At 47.9% G+C, this 23731-nt stretch overlaps 1 protein-coding gene across 2 annotated transcripts; it reads right to left on the bottom strand.

The window, feature by feature from the left end:
- Positions 1-817: 817 nt before the first annotated feature.
- Positions 818-23597, bottom strand: LOC143930940 (killer cell lectin-like receptor subfamily B member 1B allele C). 2 transcript variants are annotated; one of them, XM_077455632.1, is made up of 5 exons: positions 23365-23539; positions 18836-18940; positions 18273-18418; positions 11304-11413; positions 818-2338 (listed from the first exon to the last, which is right to left on the bottom strand). In XM_077455632.1, the coding sequence occupies exons 1-5, from the start codon at positions 23522-23524 to the stop codon at positions 2218-2220; spliced, it is 642 nt and encodes a 213-aa protein (XP_077311758.1). In that variant the 5' UTR covers positions 23525-23539; the 3' UTR covers positions 818-2217. The 2 variants fall into 2 exon arrangements, with proteins under 2 accessions (XP_077311758.1, XP_077311757.1); XM_077455631.1 differs by lacking the exon at positions 818-2338 and having other exon boundaries at positions 10802-11413; positions 23365-23597.
- Positions 23598-23731: the final 134 nt, after the last annotated feature.

Below are 23731 nucleotides of genomic sequence, written 5' to 3'. Positions count from 1 at the left end.
TCTGCAGTGGAAGCGGTCAAATCGGAGCGACTCCGATTCCACTCCGATATTGAAAGTAGTTCTTGCACTACTTTTATTGCAAGTTCAGGTGTGACTGCATTGTCATCTGGGCATGAAGTTGCGGCTCAGAAATCGTGCGATTTCAAGTGAAATTGAGCGATTTCAAAGCCGCCTTCAGTGTGACCGAGCTGTAAAGGCAAGCTTTTTCTTAAATAAATAAACAAAAAATGTTATACTTCCCTGCTCTGTGTAATGGTTTTGCACAGAACAGCCCTGATTCTCTTTTTTTTCGGGTCCCCCCTGCCGAGTGCCCCCTTAGCAAGCAACTTGCTCTGGGGACACTCGTGCGTGCTCGCTCCCGAGCTGGCTCCATAGACACACACAACGCGGCTCGGCCCCGCCTCCCTGATCCCTCCTCACTGGCTGTTTTTGACAGCAGCAGAAGCCAGTGGCTCCCACTGCTGTATCTGAGCCAATAGGGAGAGAGATCGCTGAGAGAGCCGCTGCTCTTATGTCTTGCTGGATGGAGATTGGGCTCAGGTAAGTATTCACACACTAGCTGAAAGCTGCAATCAGACTTGTGATCGGTTTGCCTGATCTGTCAGATGAAAGCCACTGAGGATTGGTTAGGTGGGACTGCAGGATGGCAATCTCATAATGTTCAACAATGGTGCCCTGGCATTCCTCTACAGTATAAAAAGTGAGCAGGTGGCGGGGCAGTGCCACAGATCCTGCAGAATTGCCAACTCTGAAATCTGGTTTTATTTATCCCAGCAGCATAGCAGGGTTCAGTGATCACATGACTTTAAAATCACAGTTTTTTGATATACAGAATGTTTTATTTGCATTTAAAAGTGAAAATTTTAGTAACTTTACAAGTCTGCATGGATACATTCCTGACCTGTCACAATATACAGCCTCAGTAGCCTTTTTTACAGCTTCCCTTCAATCAGTCCTGGAGCTCCAGTCCAGCAACTTTGCCTAGGCTGAGGTCATGTCATCAATTTGCTGCAGGTAGTAGGAGGCATTTCCTCAGTCTCCGTCATGAGTCTGCTACAGGCAGAAGGAAGCATTTCCCAAGCCTCTGTCCCTAGTTTGCTGCAGGCAGAAGGGAGCATTTCCCCAGTCTTTTTCCCCAGTCTACTGCAGGCAGAAGGAAGCATTTCCATAGTCTTTTTCCCCAGTCTGCTGCAGGCAGAAGGAAGCATTTCCCCAGCCTCTGTCCCCAGTCTGCTGCAGGCAGAAGGAAGCATTTCCCCAGTCTGCTAGTAGCAGAAGGAAGCATTTCCTCAGCCCCTGTCCCTAGTCTACTGCAGGCAGAAGGAAGCATTTCCCCAGCCTCTGTCCCTAGTCTGCTGTAGGCAGAAGGAAGCATTTCCCCCAGTCTCTGTCCCCAGTCTGCTGTAGGCAGAAGGAAGCATTTCCCTAGTCTCTGTCACCAGTCTGCTGCAGGCAGAAGGAAGCATTTCCCTAGTCTCTGTCACCAGTCTGCTGTAGGCAGAAGGAAGCATTTCCCCAGTCTTTGTCCCCAGTCTGCTACAGGCAGAAGGAAGCATTTCCCCAGTCTCTGTCCCCAGTCTGCTACAGGCAGAAGGAAGCATTTCCCCAGTCTCTGTCCCCAGTCTGCTGCAGGCAGAAGGAAGCATGTCCCTAGTCTCCCCTCCCCCAGTGCACACACTACAACATTGTAACCTTTTAGCAAGTCACAAGGTGGAAGGCTGCAGCAGCGGGCTGATCTGTGTCATGGATTTGTAAACACAGCCAAGGACTGTACAGACACCAGGATTTACATGATTGTGCCATCTCTAAAGGGGAAGTAGATAGGGGATGATGCCTGAACAAAGATGGTGCCGTTCCTCTAAAGAGAAAAGCAGATGAGGGCATTGTCAGGGGGAGTACTGCCATCCCTGGATGTGTTACATTTACACCTTACTTTGCATGCGTTTATAAAATATAAATGTGATGATAGGTCCATTTGAAATGCTCCCCTTGGATTTGCCTTTCAAGGTTTCAAATGAGCAATGAATTTGATTGGGTGTTGTGGGTAACACAACCGTATTTGTTGGTGATTTTTGGTAAACAGTCCCTGAAGTGTCTTCCTAAGGGTTGCTCTTCCCACGGCAGAATTCGGTTGCAAGTACTGCTGGGTGCCAAGGCCAAGTTTCCGGTCATCACCCCTCGGCGAAGCCTTGGCTGAGTCCCATAGATCTGACCCATTCAGAACTTCACAGCCTTCTTCTGGCAGATGCCCTCCCGGAGGCTGTCACAGGCAGCTGAGTAGAATTCCATCTCATCCATCACCACGCAGGTCCCCGGAGAGGGCAACTTTATCTGTAACCTGAAGGAGAACACAGACATCATGAGATACGGTCACCGATGGTCACCGATGTAAGATATTCTAGTATTCTCCATCTACATGTCCTCCCTGGGTCATCGGATGACCTTCCATGGATTCCAAAACCATCTCTATGAAGTTAGGCTGAAACTCAAGATGGACTCAAGTCCATGTACAGTACAGGTAGGTCAACCAAAAAAAGAAAAAACGGGAAATCTCCATATACAGAACCCTATACACATGGTTGCCCCATTCCTTCCTGATACCCCAGAATGCAAACGTATGTTCCCTGGATCAACAACCTAGAAATGGTAACATCTCTACTCCTCGGCTCTCGCCCTCCGTCTCCTCAACATTCACTAGTTTACCAACTGAAATGTCACTACGGATTTCACACCACTTCCAGAAACTCCGTCTATCCAAAACTGAGCTTATAATACTCAATGTCCTTTGACTTTTTCATCTAGATCAGGGATCTGCAATTAGCGGACCTCCAGCTGTTGCAAAACTACAAGTCCCATCATGCCTCTGCCTTTGGGTGTCATTCCTGTGGCTGTCAGAGTCTTGCTTTGCCTCATGGGACTTGTAGTTCTGCAACACCTGGAGGTCTGCTAATCGCATATCCCTGATCTAGATCAATAAAATGCTGATCAGTCCCTACCAGGGGCGGACTGACCATTTGGGCACCCGGGCACTGCCTGACGGCCCCATGCCACCAAGGGGCCCCATCAGGGTTGCCAGCCTCAATAAAACCAGGGACATTATGTAAAAATCTGAAAAGATTATAGCTGCCCCGCCTCTCCAGTACCTTTTCAATGTGTGTATGTGTATTCTGTGTGTGTATACTGTGTGTGTATATTGTGTGTCTGTGTGTGTATACTGTATTTGTGTGTGCATATACTGTGTTGCCCCATAATCTCCTATTGCCTGGGGGCCCCATAATCTCCTATTGCCTGAGGGCCCCATAATCTCCTTTTGCCTGAGGGCCCCATAATCTTCTCCTATTGCCTGGGGGCCCCATAATCTCCTATTGCCCGGGGGCACCATATTATCCTATTGCCTGAGGGCCCCATAATCTCCTTTTGCCTGAGGGCCCCATAATCTCCTTTTGCCTGGGGGCCCCATAATCTCCTTTTGCCTGGGGGCCCCATAATCTCCTTTTGCCTGGGGGCCCCATAATCTCCTTTTGCCTGGGGGCCCCATAATCTCCCTTTGCCTGAGGGCCCCATAATCTCCTTTTGCCCGATGGCCCCATAATCTTCTCCTATTGCCTGGGGGCCCCATAATCTCCTATTACCTGGGGGCCCCATAATCTCCTTTTGCCTGAGGGCCCCATAATCTCCTTTTGCCTGGGGGCCCCATAATCTCCTTTTGCCTGAGGGCCCCATAATCTCCTTTTGCCTGAGGGCCCCATAATCTCCTCCTATTGCCTGGGGGCCCCATAATCTCCTATTGCCTGGGGGCACCATAATCTCCTATTGCCTGAGGGCCCCATAATCTCCTATTGCCTGGGGGCCCCAAAATCTCCTATTGCCTGGGGGCCCCATAATCTCCTATTGCCTGGGGGCCCATAATCTCCTATTGCCTGGGGCCCCATAATCTCCTTTTGCCTGAGGGCCCCATAATCTCCTATTGCCTCAGGGCCCCATAATCTCCTTTTGCCTGAAGGCCCCATAATCTTCTCCTATTGCCTGAGGGCCCCATAATATTATCCTATTGCCTGAGGGCCCCATAATATTCTCCTATTGCCTGGGGGCCCCATAATCTCCTATTTCCTGGGGGCCCCATAATCTCCTATTGCCTCGGGGCCCCATAATCTCCTTTTGCCTGGGGGCCCCATAATCTTCTCCTATTACCTGGGGGCCCCATAATCTCCTTTTGCCTGGGGGCCCCATAATCTTCTCCTATTGCCTGGGGGCCCCATAATCTCCTTTTGCCTGGGGGCCCCATAATCTCCTTTTGCCTGGGGGCCCCATAATCTTCTCCTATTGCCTGGGGGCCCCATAATCTCCTATTGCCTGGGGGCCCCATAATCTCCTATTGCCTCGGGGCCCCATAATCTTCTCCTATTGCCTGGGGGCCCCATAATCTCCTATTGCCCATGAGTTTTCAGTCTGCCCCTGGTCCCTACCCTTGTAACAGGGTGCTGTGTATAATCCTAAACTCCAACCTCTCCTTTCCGCCCCACATCCAATTCCTGTCTAAATCTCATCTCCTTCACCTCTGACATCTCCAAAATGTGCTCCTTCCCAACCAGTGACACCAACAAGAGACTAATTCATTCCCTGGTTGTCTCTCGGTATGACTATTGCAACTCCCTCCTCATTGGCTTAACTCTTCACAGGCGGTCCCTCCTTCCATCTACAGGCGGTCCACTCGTTACAAACATCCGACTTACAAATGGCTCCTACTTATAAATGGAGGGAGATGACAGGAAGTGAGAGGAAATCTACCCCTAGGAAGGGTAATTCACTCCTATAATGACTGCTGCTGCCAGATTCTTCCACCTATCCGACCGCTGTATCCTCATCCTTTCTGCTGATCCCTCCTCTGGCTTCTGCTCGCCCAATGAATGAACTTCAAAATACTAAGAACGACATACAACGTCCATCCACAACTCTGCCCCGGGCTACATCACCAATCCTCTTCCAAGTTCCAAGAGGACAACTGTCTTCTCTGCTTCTCCCAGGACCTCTTGCTATTTAGCTCCTCCAATGATCACCTCCAGGACCCCATCAGAGTCTATCCCATCCTCTAGACAACCCTATCCCAATTTCTGCCCCAAGATCCCCTGCCCTCTAGCTTCCTCATCACCTCCCCCCCTATGCTGACCTCCAGAGCTTCTCTAGAGCCTCTCCCATCCTCTGAACCACCCTACCCCAATTTCTGTTTCAAGATCTCCTGCACCATAGTTTCATCATCACCTTCCCCTTACACTCACCTCCAAGACTTCTTCAGAGCCCTTCCCTTCCTCTGTGCCACCCTACACCAGTTTATTCCAAGACCTCATGCCCACTAAATTCCTCATGACCTCCCCCCATGTTCACCACCAGAACTTTTCCAGAGTCTCTCCCATCCTCTGGACCACCACACCCTGATTTATTTTCCAATACCTCCTGCTCTTTAGATTCTTCATCACCTCCCCCCATGCTCACATCTAGAACTTCTCCAGACTCTCCCCATCCTCTGGACCTCCACACCTCGATTTATTTTTCCAAGACCTCCTGTTCTCTAGTTTCCTTATAAGCTCCTCCCATGCTCACCTTCAGAACTTCTCCAGAGCCTCTCCCGTCCTCTGAACCACCCTACCCTAATTTCTGCACTCTAACCTCCTGCACTCTAGCTTCCTCATCACAATCCCCCTATGCATACCCCTAGAACTTCTCCAAAGCCTCTCCCATCCTCGGGACCACCCTACCATGATTTTTGTTACAAGACCTCATGCTCTCTGATTTCTTCATCACCCCCCCACCCCCCCCCCCCCCAATGCTCACCTCTAGAACTTCTCCAGAGCCTCTCCCATCCTCAGGACCACCCTACCATGATTTCTGTTACAAGACCTCATGCTCTCTGATTTCTTCATCACCCCCCCCCCCCATGTTCACCTCTAGAACTTCTCTAGAGTCTCTCCCATCCTCCACCACACCCCGATTTTTGTTCCAAACCTCATGTTCTCTAGATTACTCATCACCTCCCCCAGGCTCACCTCCAGAACCTCTCCAGAGTTTCCCCCATGTGCTGTGCACTACCCTACTCTAATATCTGTCCCAAGACCTACTGCTCTCTAGCTTCCTTGTCATCTCCCTGCCATGCTCACCTCTAGGACTTCTCCAGAGTCTCTCCCATCCTCTGGTCTGGACCACCCTACACCAAGTTCTGTTTTAAGACCTCCTGCTCTCCAGCCTCCTTGTCCCTTCTGGCCATGCTCCCCATTCAGGACTTCTCCAGAGCCTCTACCATCCTCTGGAACTCTCTACCCCAATCTGTCCAGCCATCCCTTAATATGTCTGCCTTTAAGCGGTCCCTGAAAACTCATCTCATCAAGGAAATCTTTCCTGCCTCCACCTGGCAACTGAGGTTTACATCTCCCCCATCAACTCATCCGCCCACAGCTTTGCATCACTTGCCCCTCCTTTTAGTGTATAAGATCTCATGACCAGGTTCCTCCTATCCTGAATTATATTGTAACTTTACGGTCTCCCTTTATTGTGTAAGGCGCTGTGCAAATTGTTGGTGCTATATAAATCCTGTACAATGATAATAATAATAATAATAATTGTATACACTCGACCCCAAATAGAGACAGGAGGAATGGGCCAGGGGAGATGAAAGGGTGCAATAACTGCTCAAAGTAAACAGTAATTTGCTGTCTGATTGTCTCTTATTGATAGTCATTTGCCCAGCCGTAATGAATAATCACCCCAAGTTGCCTAATAATTTATTTCCTATGATCGTCAGCGCCACCTGGTGGCCAAAATGCTGCATTTTTTTCTTAACCACTTGCCGACCGCCGCACGCCGATGTACGTCGGCAGAATGGCACGGGCAGGCATAAGCACGTACATGTACGTGATTTGCCTCCCGCGGGTCGGGGGCCCGATCGGGCCCCCGCCCGGTGCCTGCGGCGGTCGGTTTTCGTTCGGGAGCGATCCCGGACGAGGGGACGGCCATTCATTCATGGCCACCCCCTCGCGATCGCTCCCGACGAATGGAAATCCCCGGTGACATCACTTCCTCTCCTGTAATGTAAACACAGGAGAGGAAGTGATGTATTCTCTCCTCCGTGTCGGTATTTTTCGTTCCGACACGGAGGAGAGCGGATCAGTGAGTTGCACCAACACATCCCACACACAGTAGAACATGCCAGGCACACTCACACCCCCCCTTTACCCCCCGATCACCCCCCCAATTACCCCTGCCCCCCAGTCACAGTGACACCAATGTCATTTTTTTTTTTTTTTTTTTTGCATTGGTGTCATTTGTGACTGTAATAACTGTTAGGGCAGTTAGGGTTAGCCCCCTTTAGTTCTAATGTACCCCCCTAACCCCCCCAATAAAGGTTTAACCCCGTGATCACCCCCCGTCGCCAGTGTCACTAAGGCTGGGTTCACATTGCAGCGGTTTATGAGAACGAATGTGATTCGCACCGCACTGCAGTGCAAATCACATCCGAACTCTGTGCGATTCGAGTTCAGCCATTCGCCGCACCCGCCGCACCCGCCACACCCGCCGCACCCGCCGCAAATTCGCACGGGACCCTTTTTTTGGCCCGCAGCAGAATCGGATCGCATGGGTGTTCACACCATGCGATCCGAGTTTGCAGATCGCACTGCGATATGCGAACTGATCTGGGGGTGTCAGTAACATTTCACTGACACTCCCAGCAGTTCGCATAGGGCAGTGTGAACTGCCGCCGGGAGGCATGCGATGCGGGAACCCGCCGCGGATTCGCGGCGTTTCCGCATCGCTCCAGTGTGAACCCAGCCTAATAAGCGATCATTTTTCTGATCGCCGTATTAGTGTCACAGGTGACGCTAGTTAGGCAGGTAGGTATTTAGGTTCGCCGCAGCTTTTTATAGCGCTAGGGACCCCCATATACTACCGCATAAAGCCCCCTGATTGCCCCCTAGTTAACCCTTTCACCAGTGATCACCATATAACTGTTACAGGTGACGCTGGTTGGTTAGTTATTTTTTTATAGTTTCAGGGCACCCGCCATTTATTACCTATAAAGGTTAACCCCCTGATCACCCGGCAGGTGTCATTTGTGACTAATAACTGTTAGGGCAGTTAGGGTTAGCCCCCTTTAGTTCTAAGGTACCCCCCTAACCCCCCCAATAAAGGTTTAACCCCGTGATCACCCCCCGTCGCCAGTGTCACTAAGGCTGGGTTCACATTGCAGCGGTTTATGAGAACGGATGTGATTCGCACCGCACTGCAGTGCAAATCACATCCGATCTCTGTGCGATTCGAGTTCAGCTATACAGATAGTATGGCTGAATTCGTGTCGCACCCGCCGCACCCGCCGCAAACTCGCACGGGACCCTTTTTTTGGTCCGCAGCAGAATCGGATCGCATGGGTGTTCACACCATGCGATCCAAGTTTGCAGATCGCACTGCGATATGCGAACTGATCTGGGGGTGTCATTAACATTTCACTGACACTCCCAGCAGTTCGCATAGGGCAGTGTGAACTGCCGCCGGGAGGCATGCGATGCGGGAACCCGCCGCGCATTCGTGGCGTTCCCGCATCGCTCCAGTGTGAACCCAGCCTAATAAGCGATCGTTTTTCTGATCGCTGTATTAGTGTCACAGGTGACGCTAGTTAGGCAGGTAGGTATTTAGGTTCGCCGCAGCTTTTTATAGCGCCAGGGACCCCCATATACTACCGCATAAAGCCCCCTGATTGCCCCCTAGTTAACCCTTTCACCAGTGATCACCATATAACTGTTACAGGTGACGCTGGTTGGTTAGTTATTTTTTTATAGTTTCAGGGCACCCGCCATTTATTACCTAGTCTCACTAGTGTACCCCTAAATTTAGGGGTGTCTACTTTCTAAAATGGGGTCATTTGGGGGGGGGGGTTTGTGCCATCTTGGCATTTTATGGCCTTCAAAACTGTAACGCCCTTAGAAAGCCTGAAGGCGGTGCTTGGTTTTTGGGGCCCCGTACGCGGCTAGGCTCCCAAAAAGTCCCACATATGTGGTATCCCCGTACTCAGGAGAAGCAGCAGAATTTATTTTGGGGTGTCATTTCACATATGCCCATGGCATGCGTGAGCAATATATCATTTAGTGACAACTTTGTGAAAAAAAAAAAAAGTTTGTAATTTTCCCGCAACTTGTGGCAAAATATAAAATATTCCATGGACTCAACATGCCTCTCAGCAAATAGCTTGGGGTGTCTACTTTCTAAAATGGGGTCATTTGTGGGGGTTTTGTGCCATCTTGGCATTTTATGGCCTTCAAAACTGTAATAGGTAGTGAGAAGTGAACTCAAAAAATTACGCCCTTAGAAAGCCTGAAGGCGGTGCTTGGTTTTCGGGGCCCCGTACGCGGCTAGGCTCCCAAAAAGTCCCACATATGTGGTATCCCCGTACTCAGGAGAAGCAGCAGAATTTATTTTGGGGTGTCATTTCACATATGCCCATGGCATGCATGAGCAATATATCATTTAGTGACAACTTTGTGAAAAAAAAAAAAAAAAAAAAAAAGTTTGTAATTTTCCCGCAACTTGTGGCAAAATATAAAATATTCCATGGACTCAACATGCCTCTCAGCAAATAGCTTGGGGTGTCTACTTTCTAAAATGGGGTCATTTGTGGGGGTTTTGTGCCATCTTGGCATTTTATGGCCTTCAAAACTGTAATAGGTAGTGAGGCGTGAAATCAAAAATTTACGCCCTTAGAAAGCCTGAAGGCGGGGCTTGGTTTTCGGGGCCCCGTACGCGGCTAGGCTCCCAAAAAGTCCCACATATGTGGTATCCCCGTACTCAGGAGAAGCAGCAGAATTTATTTTGGGGTGTCATTTCACATACGCCCATAGCATGTGTGAGCAATATATCATTTAGTGACAACTTTGTGTAAAAAAAAAAAAAAAATTTTTTTTTTGTCATTATTCAATCGCTTGAGGCAAAAAAATAAAATATTCAATGGGCTCAACATGCCTCTTATCAATTTCCTTAGGGGGTCTACTTTCCAAAATGGGGTCATTTGGGGGGGTTTTGTACTGCCCTGTCATTTTAGCACCTCAAGAAATGAGATAGGCAGTCGTAAACTAAAAGCTGCGTAAATTCCAGAAAACGTACCTTAGTTTGTAGATGTGACAACTTTTGCGCAAACCAATAAATATACAATTATTGACTTTTTTTTTACCAAAGACATGTGGCTGAATACATTTTGTCCTAAATGTATGACTAAAATTGAGTTTATTGGATTTTTCTAATAACAAAAAGTAGAAAATATCATTTTTTTTCAAAATTTGCGGTCTTTTTACGTTTATATCGCAAAAAATAAAAATCGCAGAGGCAATCAAATACCATCAAAAGAAAGCTCTATTTGTGGGAAGAAAAGGACGCAAATTTTGTTTGGGTACAACATTGCATGACCGCGCAATTACCAGTTAAAGCAGCGCAGTGCCAAAGTGTAAAAAGACCTCTGGTCATTTACCAGCAAAATGGTCCGGTCTGAAAGTGGTTAAATACCTAATTCAGGTAAACACTGCAATTATAGCCACTAGATGGAGCCAAAGATTTAAAAAAAATAAACATATTAGGCAGATTACAGTTACTATTAGTAGTGGATTGACAAACGCTCGAGTCATTCGCACAGTGATATTATTATAGACAGAGACTCAAATCAGCTATGTAGCTAAAAGATAAAAAATATAAAAATAAATAGCTCAATAAATGATAAAAAAAAAACAGACTTTTTTTTTTTTTCAATATGCAACTGATTACAAAGCTGCATTTATTTGCATTTTTTTTTATACCTGACCAGAGCTCCGCTTTAAATGAATTTTTGATGCAAATGATGCAAGTACCAGAATTTAAGTCTGGTGTTAGCAGTCACTGAAATGTAGCGCTCAGACTGGGAGAGGGGGAGAAGCACAAGGAGCCAGTCAGGTATGAGCAGTGCCCATGTGCTAAGAAAAAGGGATATGCCAATAGAAAGAGGGAGCAGAGTGACAGAGATGAATTCATGAATGTGCTTCTTCTTCTTTCCCAGTAAAGGAAAAAGCTGGTGGAGGGAGAAGATCAGTAAGCGTTACTTAACTGCAACATAAAAATAATCAGGTCTCCTGCTGGACAGACCGGGCTGCACTGTGTGGCAGAGCTGTGTAAATCCCAGGACAGGATGGACAGAACTGCAACACCTTTGGAAGGTATAAACAGATCTCATGGATGGATTATATCGGTGTGTTTTAGCTGTGTGTCTGGAGGTCAGATTTAAATATGACAGTGTGATTAACATGCTGGCATTTAATTTTTGCCCGTTCACCCAATTCCTTCCGTTCGTCAGAGGAAGAAGCCCGATCCAAAACTTCTCCATTGTTGGCTTCATAGTTCTGTTTATGAACAACTGTTTAAAAAAAAAAAATGTCTCAGCATTAATGATCTATTATAGAACATAACATCACCCTAATGATGAATCACCATGAATCATTTTATTATAGCACATTACATCAGATACAAGACAGAGTGCCCCCGGCTCCCTCTAGTGGTAGAACATGTGTTCAGCTTCTATGAGAATCCCCAATCTAAGGTATATCCACTACAGATCCAGACATTTCTGGCACATTTTTGTTCCAATGTAACAATTACAATTTTAAGAATTTTATTTTAAGAATCCTCAAACATTTTATATATATATATATATATATATATATATATATATATATATATATATAATTTTTTTTTAACCACTTCAGCCCCAGAAAGGATTTACTCACTTCCTGACCAGATCATTTTTTGCGATGCGGCACTGCGTCCCTTTAACTGATAATTGCGCAGTTGTTTAATGCTGTACACAAACAACATTTTTGCTCTTTTTTTCCCCACAAATAGAGATTTCTTTTGGTGGCATTTCATCACCTCTGTGGTCTTTATTTTTTGCTTTATAAACAAGAAAAGACTGACAATTTTGAAAAAATATATATTTTTTTACTTTCTGCTATAATACACATTAAAAAAAAATATATATATATATATATATATATATATATATATATATATATATATATATATATATATATATATACATATATATATATATATATATATATATATATATATATATATATATATATATATATATACACATATATACACATATACATATACAAATGTATTCATCAATTCATCAGTTTAGGCCAATATATGTCCTACATATTTTTGGTAAAAAAATAAAATAAAATCGGAATAGGCATATATTGATTGGTTTGCGCTAAAGTTATTGCGTCTACAAACTAAGGGATAGATTTAGGGACTTTTTTTATTTTTTTATTGTTTTTACTGGTAATGGCGGCGATCTGCAACTTTTAGCGGGATGACGACATTGCGGCGGACAAATCTAACCCCAAATTACACTTTTTTGGGACCAGTGACATAATTACATTGATCAGAGCTAAAAGAATGCACTGATTACTTTATAAATTACACCGGCAGGGAAGGGGTTAACACTAGGGGGCGATCAAAGGGCGATCAAAGGGGGCTAAGTGTGTTCCCTGGGTGTGTTCTAACTGTAGGGGGATGGGCTGCCAGGGACATGACAGAGATCACTGTTCCGGATCACTGGGAACAGAAGATCTCTGACATGTCATTTGTCAGAACGGGGATCTACCTTGTTTACACTGTAAACACACACACATACATATACACACACATATATAAACACACACATACATATACACACACACATATATAAACACACACATACATGTGTACACACATTCATATACACACACACACATATATATAAACACACATACATATATAAATATATATATACACACACACACACATACTGTATATAAACATGTACACACACACATACATACATGTACACTACAGTGACCAGACGTTCCCGATTTCCTGGGACAGTCCCCGGACTGAGGGCATGGTCCCCGGATCCCATCTGTCCCTGGTTTTGTCCCCACTTTTGCCATGCCCATCCTGGGCAGGCAGTTTCCCAGTGGACGGGGGCCGCGCTGGCTGTGGGAGGAGCCAGGTCTGTGTTCACTATCGCGGCAATACTCGCAAAGTAGCCGAAGAGGAGGAGCTGGAGTGGCTCCGGTGTCTTGTCATATAACGTCCTCCATCCGATAGTGTCCGCTGCGTATTGCGCATGCGCAGTGCACAGCAACACAGATTCCGAAAATTGCAGAGGATGAACGGCGCCTGCGCTGTGAGTCCAGGTTCTATCCCCACTATCCAAGTGGACATGGAGTAGGAATAAAAAAGAGCCGAGCGCAGCGAGGCCGAGCCCGAAGCGTGGCGAGCAAAGCTCGCCCGCGAGGGGCCCTCTAATATTCACAACCCTATGTCCGCTTGGATGGTGGGGCTACCACCTCCACTCACGGCGCAGGCGCCGTTCAGCTTCGGAGATTTTCCGAAGCTTCGTCTGCTCCATACTGCGCATGCACAGTATGGGCGGACGCTATATGATGGCCGGACATTATACGGCAGAACACCGGTCTGACTGTGTGCTACTTGTAGCCGCCACTCCTCTTCCCCATTTGTCAGCTATAATAACCAGCCATGATCCCAGGGACACATGACCGCCCCCTCTCCCAGCATCCCGCCCCTCTCCTCCTACCTTTGCTGCCTCATCCAATCACTCTCCCGGCAGCGGCAATACATAGGGAAGAGAACAGAGCACAACGTCCCTCCCCCTCCCTCCTATACTGAAAACAATTATGGGAGTTGTAGTCCAGAGGAGCGGGACTGCCTGGAGCTACAGAGTGTAATGGCCACAAGCACAAGAAGGACGGGAGTTTCTGTTATAACATTTTAATAAGTAATTTTTCTCCTTCACTGAATGAATGAATAATTTGTATAGCGCTACAATGCGAACTGAATCTCCTCAAGGCTGGTAAGCACAGATGAGGTGGTAGGCACTGATGAGGCGGCACTGATAGGCGGCACTGACAGGCACTCATGCGGTGGCATTGACAGGCGGCACATATGGGCACTAACAGGCAGTGTCACTGATAGGCGGAACTGACAGGCAGTGGCACTGATAGGCAGTCATGCGGTGGCACTAACAAGTGGCACTGATAAGCAGTGGCACTGATAGGTGGCACAGATGTGCACTCATGCAATGGCACTGACAGACAGCACTGATGGGCAATGATAGGTGGCACTGATGGACACTCATGCGGTGGCACTGACAAGCGGGAAAATCATTCTATAAACACATACCACATACACTTCATATTTAATTTGAGGAAAATATGCTTATAAAATAGTATACTATGTGCCAAAAAATAAATAAATATATATATATATAGGTCCCCGTATTTCATTTTGAAAATCTGGCCACCTTAATGTACACACACATATAAACACACATACATATACTGTAGACAGGAGCGGACTGACCCATTGGTCATTCGGTCGCCGTCCGAGGGCCCCGAGCCATTGGGAGCCCGTGGCTGGCCCAACGAGAGGCCCCTTGAAGCGGCTGTAATAATACCGATAAAAGCGCTCTGCTCCCCGCCAGCCCCTCCTTCCCTCCTGTCCGTCGCCGGTGCTTGCACTGTACACTACATCACCTAGGACGGACGAGAAGGGAGGAGCGGCAGGCGGGGAGCAGCGCGCTGTTAGCGGTATTATTACAGGCATGACCTGGGTGAGTGAAACTTTTTTAACTGGAGGGCAGCCATCGGAGGGAGAGGGTGACTGCAATACAGATGTATGGGGCCCAGGCCAGACTTCAGTGTGCTCTCCCCACACTACCCCTCTGTATGCTCTCCCCCCACAGTGTTCCCCTGTATGTCCCCCTCCCCAGTGTCCCAATGTGTGTGTCCCCCCTTTTCCCCCCGTGTTCCCCCACAGTGTTCCCCTATGTGTCCCCCCCCAGTGTTCCCCTGTGTGTCCCCCCCAGTGTTCCCCTGTGTGTCCCCCCCAGTGTTCCCCTATGTGTCCCCCCCCAGTGTTCCCCTGTGTGTCCCCCCCAGTGTTCCCCTGTGTCCCCCCACCCAGTGTCCCCCCACCCAGTGTCCCCCTGTGTGTTCTCCCCCCACCCAGTGTTCCCTGTGTGCTCCCCCCACAGGGTCTCCCTGTGTCCCCCCCCAGTGTTCCCCTGTGTGCTCCCCCCCAGTGTCACACTATGTGCTCCCCCCAAGTGTCCCCCTGTGTTATTCCGCCCCCTCCCCAGTGTCCTTCTGTGCCCTCTCCCCCTCCCATGGTCCCCCTGTGTGCTCTCAACCCCCCCCACAGTGTCCCCCTGAGTGCTCCCCACCCCCACAGTGTCCCCCTGTGTGTTTCCCCCTTCCAGGGTTTCCTCCGTGTTTGCCCCCCCCAGTGTCCACCTGTGTGCTTCCCTCCTCCCCAGTGTCCCCCTGTGCCCTCTCCCCCTCCCGGGGTCCCCCTGTGTGCTCCCCACCCCCCACAGTGTTCCTGTGTGTGCTCCCCACCCCACAAAGTGTCCCCCTGTGTGCTCTCCACCCCCTCAGTGTCCCCCTGTGTGTTCCCCACCCCCTCAGTGTCCCCCTGTGTGCTTCCCGCTCCCAGGGTCTCCCTGTGTTCTCCCCCCAGTGTCCCCCTGTGTGCTTCCCCCCTCCCCATTGTCCCCCTGTGCTCTCTCCCCCCCACAGTGTCCCCTCTGTGCTCCCCACCCCCCACAGTGTCCCCCCTGTGCTCCCCACCCCCCACAGCGTCCCCCTGTGTGCCCCCCACCCCCACAGTGTCCCACTGTGTACCCCCCACATTGCCCCCCACCCCCCACAGTGTCCTTCTGTGTGCCCCCCACCCCCCCACAGTGTCCCCCTGTGTGCTCCCCACCCCCCTCAGTGCCCCCCTGTGTGCTTCCCCCTCCCAGGGTCCCCCTGTGTGCTCCACACAGTATCCCCCTGTGTGCTTCCCCAACCCCTATAGTGTCCCCCTGTGTGCTTCCCCACCCCCCACAGTGTCTTCCTGTGTGCTCCCCACCCTCCACAGTGTCTTCCTGTGTGCACCCCACCCCCACAGCATCCCCTTGTGTGCTCTCCCCCTCCCAGGGTCTCCCTGTGTGCTACCCCCAGTGTCCCCCTGTGTGCTTCCCCACCTCCCCAGTCTCCCCCATGTGCCCTCGCCCCCTCTCCCTGTATGCTCTCCCCCCCCACAGTGTCTTTCTGTGTGCTCTTCCCCCAGTGACCCCCTGTTTGCTCCCCCCCGTGTCCTCCTGTGTGTTCTCCAACCCCACAGTGCCCCCCTGTGCCCTTTCCCCTTCCCGGGGTCTCCCTGTGTGCTCCCCCCAGTGTCCCCCTGTGTGCATCCCCCCTCCCCAGTGCCCCACTATGTGCTCCCCCCTACAGTGTCCCCCTGTGTGCTCTCCAACCCCGCAGTGTCCCCCATGTGCTTTCCCCCTCCCAGGTTCTCCCTGTGTGCTCCCCACAGTGTCCCCATGTGTGCTCTCCCCCCCCCCACAGTGTCCCCCTGTGTGCTGTGCTCCCCCCAATGTCCCCCTGCCCAGGTGTGGCTTGGGACGCAGGGGGCTCCATGATCTTCTATTGCCCGGGGGCCCCATCAGTTGTCAGTCCGCCCCTGACTGTAGATAGCCTTTTAAAAAACGTCAGTCCTTTACGCTCTTCCTGCCAGGTACTGCACTGTAGGGGGAGGCAGAGAGCACAGCACACACTGCTTTCACTTTAGGTGTAGACGGTGTGACAGTTCCCCGCAGTGCTGATTTACAGTTTGGCTGAGGATCGTGGAGCTCAGTCTCAGCTGCCCTTGCCACTCCTATCTAGGCATACAGGGGGCCCACACACTCCCCTTGCAGCATGGGGTCCGGTCATGATGGCAACTCCTGCAACCCCTGTTCGTCCACTCCTGGCACAACTGCAAACCTACCAAGTCATGGCCGTCCACCTAAACTGACCGGCCGGGCAAGGAGAGCATTCATCAGAGAAGAGCCAAGAGGTCCATGGTAACTCTGGAGGAGCTGCAGAGATCCACAGCTCAGGTGGGAGAATCTGTCCACAGGACAACTATTAGTCGTCTCTCCACAAATCTGCCCTTTATGGAAGAGTGACAAGAAGAAAGACATTGGTGAAAGAAAGTCATAAGAAGTCCAGGTTGCAGTTGTGAGAAGCCATGTGGGGGACACAGCAAACATGTGGAAGAAGGAGCTCTGGTCAGATGAGACCAAAATGTAACTTTTTGATCTAAAAGCAAAACACAATGTGTGGGGAAAACTTACACTGCACATCACCCTGAACACACCATCCCCACCGTGAAACATGGTGGTGGCAGCATCATGTGGTGGGAATACTTTTCTTCAGCAGGGACAGGGAAGCTGGTCAGAGTTGATGGGAAGATGGATGGAGCCAAATACAGGGCAATCTTAGAAGAAAACCTGTAATGCCGTGTACACACGATCAGAATTCTTGTCGGAAAAAGCTCTAATGGTTTTCCCAACGGAATTCCAATGGAATTCGTCTCAAGCTGTCTTGTCTTGCCTACACACGGTCACATCAAATTCCAATCATTTATAACACGGTGACGTACAACATGTGCGACGGGACTAGAAAAAGGAAGTTCGATACCCAGTAGCCAATAGCTTCTGTCTCGTAGTTGAATCTGAGCATGCATGATTTTTGGCGTGTCGGAATTGCATACACACGATCGGAATTACCGATAGAAAGTTTTTCCCGTCAGGAAAATTGAGAACATGCTATCAATTTTTGGCTGGCGGAAATTCGGACAGCTAAATTCCAATAGAGCATACACACGGTCGCATTTTCCGATGAAAAGCTCTCATCAGTCTTTTTCTGGGCGGAATTCCGGTCGTGTGTACGCGGCATTAGAGTCTGCAGAGACTTGAGACCGGGGCGGAGGTTCACCTTCCAGCAGGACAACGACCCGAAACATACAGCCAGAGCTACAATGGAATGGTTTAGATCAAAGCATATTCATGTGTTAGAATGGCCCAGTCACAGTCCAGACCTAAATCACATTGAGAATCTGTGGCAAGACTTGAAATTTGCTGATCACAGACGCTCTCCATCCAATCTGACAGAGCTTGAGATATTTTGTAAAGAAGAAGAATGGGCAGAAATGTCCTCTCTAGATGTGCAAAGCTGGTAGAGACACCCCCAAAAAGACTCACAGCTGTAATTGTAGAGAAAGGGGGTTCTACAAATGTACCCCCCACACTTTGCCACAGAACCTCCCATTGCTATAATGGGCAAGTTAACAGGTTCTCTTTAATCAATGAATCACAGATCTTGGTCTCTTACCTGCTGCTCCCAGTCCTCTATGACCAGTAGGTGGGCTCCCATCATCTCACATTTGTTCTGGCTCTCCTGCCACGTCATGATGGCTTTTAAATGAGTGTAACAGCTTTCTCTATCCCACAACCAGCCGCTGGGACACAAGGCACACTCTGAGACATAGAGGGACAGAGTTATCATTCAAATATATCATAGGTGTGCACGCCAAACCTCCAACACACAAATTGAAGCATAGGAAAAACTGTTTCCTATGCTTCAGTTATAAATTAACATGATTGGTATTGATCACTCACTTTATATTTTTTCATTATTTTTTACAATTTACATTTTTAAAACTTATTTTTACAATATTATTTTTTATAATTGGGAAGGGGACACAAGAGGGGGGGGGGGGTGGGGGGTTATGGTCAGTCTGCATCTTACGGGGGGGTTAGGGTGTACCCAGGCACATCCTGCACACCCCCTGTGCACGCCTCTGGAATATACGATGTAATACAATTAAAAGGAAACTTCTGACACCAAGTAATATTAATCTGTGACCAGCGATGCAAAACAATGCAATAATCTACCTCTAGGGCCATCTTCAGAAGGGACGCAGAGCTCCTTCTTCACCTCATTCAGCTTCACAGAGTCCTCCAAATTTATCGTACCGCATTGCCGCTTGTCCTGAAATACTGAAAAAGAGAAGAGAAGAGAAGAGAAGGAGGAAGAGAAGAGAAGGTGAAGAGAAGAGAAGGAGGAAGAGAAGGAGGAAGAGAAGGAGGAAGAGAAGGTGAAGAGAACAGAAGGTAAAGAGAAGGAGGAAGAGAAGAGAAGAGAAGAGAAGAGAAGAAGGAAGGAAGAGAAGAGAAGAGAAGAGAAGAGAAGAGAAGAGAAGAAGGAAGAGAAGAGAAGGTGAAGAGAAGGAGGAAGAGAAGAGAAGGAGGAAGAGAAGAGAAGGGAAGGGAAGGGAAGAGAAGAGTAGGTGAAGAGAAGGAGGAAGAGAAGAGAAGGAGTAAGAGAAGAGAAGGGGGAAGAGAAGAGAAGGAGGACGAGAAGAGAAGAGAAGAGAAGAGAAGAGAAGAGAATAAGGAAGAGAAGAGAAGAGAAGAAGGAAGAGAAGATGAAGAGAAGGAGGAAGAGAAGAGAAGGAGGAAGAGAAGAGAAGGGAAGGGAAGGGAAGGGAAGGGAAGGGAAGAGAAGAGTAGGTGAAGAGAAGAAGGAAGAGAAGAGAAGGAGTAAGAGAAGAGAAGAGAAGGAGGAAGAGAAGAGAAGGGGGAAGAGAAGAGAAGGAGGAAGAGAAGAGAAGAGAAGAGAAGGAGGAAGAGAAGAGAAGAGAAGGAGGAAGAGAAGAGAAGGGGGAAGAGAAGAGAAGGAGGAAGAGAAGAGAAGGAGGAAGAGAAGAGAAGAGAAGAGAAGAGAAGAGAAGGAGGAAGAGAAGAGAAGAGAAGGGGAAGAGAAGAGAAGAGAAGGGGAAGAGAAGAGAAGGGAAGGGAAGGGAAGGGAAGAGAAGAGTAGGTGAAGAGAAGGAGAAAGAGAAGAGAAGGAGGAAGAGAAGAGAAGGAGGAAGAGAAGAGAAGAGAAGGAGGAAGAGAAGAGAAGGAGGAAGAGAAGAGAAGGAGGAAGAGAAGAGAAGGGGAAGAGAAGAGAAGGAGGAAGAGAAGAGAAGGAGGAAGAGAAGAGAAGGGGAAGAGAAGAGAAGGTGAAGAGAAGAGGTGAAGAGAAGAGAAGGTGAAGAGAAGAGAAGAGAAGGGGAAGAGAAGAGAAGAGAAGGTGAAGAGAAGAGAAGAGAAGAGAAGAGAAGGAGAAGAGAAGAGAAGAGAAGAGAAGGAGAAGAGAAGGAGAAGAGAAGAGAAGAGAAGAGAAGAGAAGAGAAGAGAAGAGAAGAGAAGAGAAGAGAAGGTGAAGAGAAGGAGAAGAGAAGAGAAGAGAAGAGAAGAGAAGAGAAGAGAAGAGAAGGTGAAGTCACTGGATCTTGAACCTCAGTTGGTCTCTATATGCAGTTCAGATTGGTACAGGGTCATCTCAGACTTTATTACTTTATATACTTTATTGGATTTAAGAGAAAGAAAGTCATTCACTTTATAAACATCAAATATAACATATTATGATTGTCTATCTGCTAATCTAATATACATATAAATTCATTTTCTTCCAAAACCAGGACCATGCCCTCTAAATACAACAAAATCAACCATCTTATTATAATTATAATCCCCCATTACATGAAGGCAGAAATCATCTCCCACCCTTAATCAAAGTATATCTCAGACTCCACCTAGAGATGGCCGATTTTCACGGAAAAAAAAAATCTGCGATGAAAAAAAAAAAAAAAAACTCGATCACAGGATGGGGGGGAAGGACAGGACGTGAGTATTGCTGAACTGTAGCAGAAACAAATCCGGTTGGCGGTGTGTGTGGCAGAGTCTCACCCCAATCACCCCAATAAAAGTCACCAGTGCTCAGGCGGAATGGCCTCTGCCAGCCGCCACACATGTGTAACCCAAAAAGAAAAGCCGGCACCCAGGCGAGGAGCTGTGGTAGAGTGTCCATTTATTGTGAAGGGACAACGTACAGCCACATTGAAATCCTACGCGTTTCGGCCAATTAGGCCTAAAGCCGCATACACACGATTGGATTTTCCGACAGCAATTGTGTGATGACAGGCTGCTGGTGGAAAATCCGACTGTTTGTACGCTCCATTGTTGTCAGATTTTCCGTCAATAAATGTTGGACGGCAGGTTTTAAAATTTTCCGCGGACGAATGTCTGTTGTCGGATTTTATTTATTTATTTTTTTTTCAAAATTGTCGCTCTATTTTTGTTTATATCACAAAAAATAAAAACCGCAGAGGCGATCAAATACCACCAAAAGAAAGCTCTATTTGTGTGTAAAAAGGACATCAATTGTATTTGGGTACAGTGTCAATTGTCAATTAAAGTAACAAAAGTGCAGTATTGCAAAAAATGGCCTGGTCAGGAAGGGGGGTAACTCTTCCAGAGCTGAAGTGGTTAATAGAGGCTAAACAGTGAAAGGTGGATTTCGATTGGCTGCAATAAGTCAGTGCGTGTGCATGAAGAAGATCCGTAAAAACCTCCAGCTGGAAGTGTCCAGGGAAAGCGTCTTTCTAAATTTTCCAGGCATGGAAGAAAGACAACATATGTCGGGATTGGTGGTAGGGGGCGGGGCTTAGCGGGAATATGCATTTATACAATGTCAGATGATGTATTTGCTCCGGAGGGTCCCTATATTATATCAGAGAGGGGCTGCTATAGTAGAACTGCAATATTGAGTAAACCATGTTCACAATATTGGGCATTAATCTGCAATGACAGCCAATCACGTCATGTAACCAGAAGATCATAATCTGCTTTTTTCCCCCTCATGCTGACAGTGTGAGAAGGAAAAAATATCTCAGCAGTGCCCACCAGTGCCACCTACCAGTGTATATGAGTGCTGCCTATCAATGCCCACCAGTACCACCTACCAGTGTATATGAGTGTTGCCTATCAGTGCCCACCAGTGCCACCTATCAGTGCATATCAGTGCCACCTGTCAGTGCCCACCAGTACCACCTATTAGTGCCCACCAGTGCCACCTATCAGTGCCCACCAGTACCACCTACCAGTGTATATGGGTGCTGCCTATCAGTGTCCACCAGTACCATCTACAGTACCAGTGCATATCAGTGCTGCCTATCAGTGCCCACCAGTGCCACCTACCAGTGCATATCAGTGCCGCCTATCAGTGCCCACCAGTGCCACCTACCAGTGTATATGAGTGCTGCCTATCAGTGCCCACCAGTATCACCTATCAGTGCATATCAGTGCCCACCAGTGCCACCTACCAGTGCATATCAGTGCCGCCTATCAGTGCCCACCAGTGCCACCTACCAGTGTATATGAGTGCTGCCTATCAGTGCCCATCAGTATCACCTATCAGTGCATATCAGTGCCCACCAGTGCCACCTGTCAGTGCCCACCAGTGCCACCTACCAGTGTATATGAGTGCTGCCTATCAATGCCCACCAGTGCCACCTACGAGTGCATATCAGTGCCGCCTATCAGTGCCCACCAGTGCCACCTACCAGTGTATATGAGTGCTGCCTATCAGTGCCCACCAGTATCACCTATCAGTGCATATCAGTGCCCACCAGTGCCACCTGTCAGTGCCCACCAGTGCCACCTACCAGTGTATATGAGTGCTGCCTATCAATGCCCACCAGTACCACCTACCAGTGTATATGAGTGCTGCCTATCAATGCCCACCAGTACCACCTACCAGTGCATATCAGTGCTGCCTATCAGTGTCCACCAGTACAACCTATCAGTGCCACCAGTACCACCTACCAGCCTATATGAGTGCTGCCTATCAGTGTCCACCAGTACCAGCTACCAGTGCATATCAGTGCTGCCTATCAGTGCCGCCCTTCAGTGTCACCTATCAGTGCTGCCCATCAGTGCCACCCTTTAATGCACCTATCATTGCCCACCGCTGCCATCTCATCAGTGCCCATCAGTGCAGCCTTATCAGCACACATCAATGAAGGAGAAAAATTAGCTGTTTGCTAATTTTTTATAACAAACTATGAAAGTTTATTTGTTTTTTTTATTTTAAGTTTTTTTTTGCAAAAAATGAAAAACTAGCAGTGATTAAATACCACCGAAAGAAATCTCTATTTTTGTGAAAAAAATATAAAAATGTAATTTGGGTACAGCATTGTATGACTGCGCAATTGTCATTCAAAGTGTGTCAGCGCTGAAAAATGAAAATTGGCCTGGGTAGGAAGAGGGTGAAAATGCCCGGTAAGCAAGTGGTTAAATCACACATTCACTTTTTCACTCTATTTATGAACTGTACACGGTTTGTTAGCAACATTTTAAACGTAATAATGTAATATAAATAGCTTTAATAAAGTGGGAGCCTATGGACCCCCTTGACATGTGTTGGCTAAGCACTTCTGTATCATATACAGACAATATAGCATTTGGCCACTAGATGGCATTAACTATCAGAGGGAATTTCTCAGATACTACTGCAATCTAATGGCCAAATCTGGTCATTTCTTTCAACTATCAGAAGATAACATTTCCATCGCTTCCAATGGCATCCCACTTACACAGAGCTTCTGTGAGGCGGATCAGGATGATGACCGTTCCAGAAAAGAGGACAATGATGACAATCTTCCAATATGGGATGCAGAACGTCCGTCTGTTAACTCCTTCCTCTCCTGAGTAATCTAGAGAAAATACACTGATTGAAGAAGGATTCTTGATCATAATTTTAACATGAATTGGCAGCTGGCAGTTTTTTAACACATTAGGTTATGGGGTTGATTTACTAAAGGCAAATAGATGGTGCACTTTGCAAAGTGGAGTTGCTCCGGAGCTTAGTAAATGAGGTAAAGCTTCAAATTACAAAGAGTACCCAATCACATGCAAGGAGAATTTGTATATAGCTATAATGTGAAATGAACATTTAATCTT

This window comes from Lithobates pipiens, unplaced genomic scaffold (assembly GCF_037356315.1).
Source record: "Lithobates pipiens isolate NorthernLeopardFrog02 unplaced genomic scaffold, aLitPip1_a1.2 Scaffold_25, whole genome shotgun sequence".
Taxonomy (NCBI): Eukaryota; Metazoa; Chordata; class Amphibia; order Anura; family Ranidae; genus Lithobates; species Lithobates pipiens.
The sequence above is the reverse complement of the archived record's forward strand: the minus strand, read 5'-3'. Positions and strand labels throughout refer to the sequence as shown.

Bases quoted from the DNA above. Each gene is read 5' to 3' on its own strand.
- LOC143930940 (XM_077455631.1), bottom strand. From the start codon at position 23,524: ATGATCAAGAATCCTTCTTCAATCAGTGTATTTTCTCTAGATTACTCA. The intron at 18,941-23,364 runs GTAAGTGGGATG...TCTCTTTTTCAG, and splicing joins CCGCCTCACAGAAGCTCTGT to TATTTCAGGACAAGCGGCAA. The intron at 11,414-18,272 runs GTAAGAGACCAA...TTTTTTAAACAG, and splicing joins TAGAGGACTGGGAGCAGCAG to TTGTTCATAAACAGAACTAT.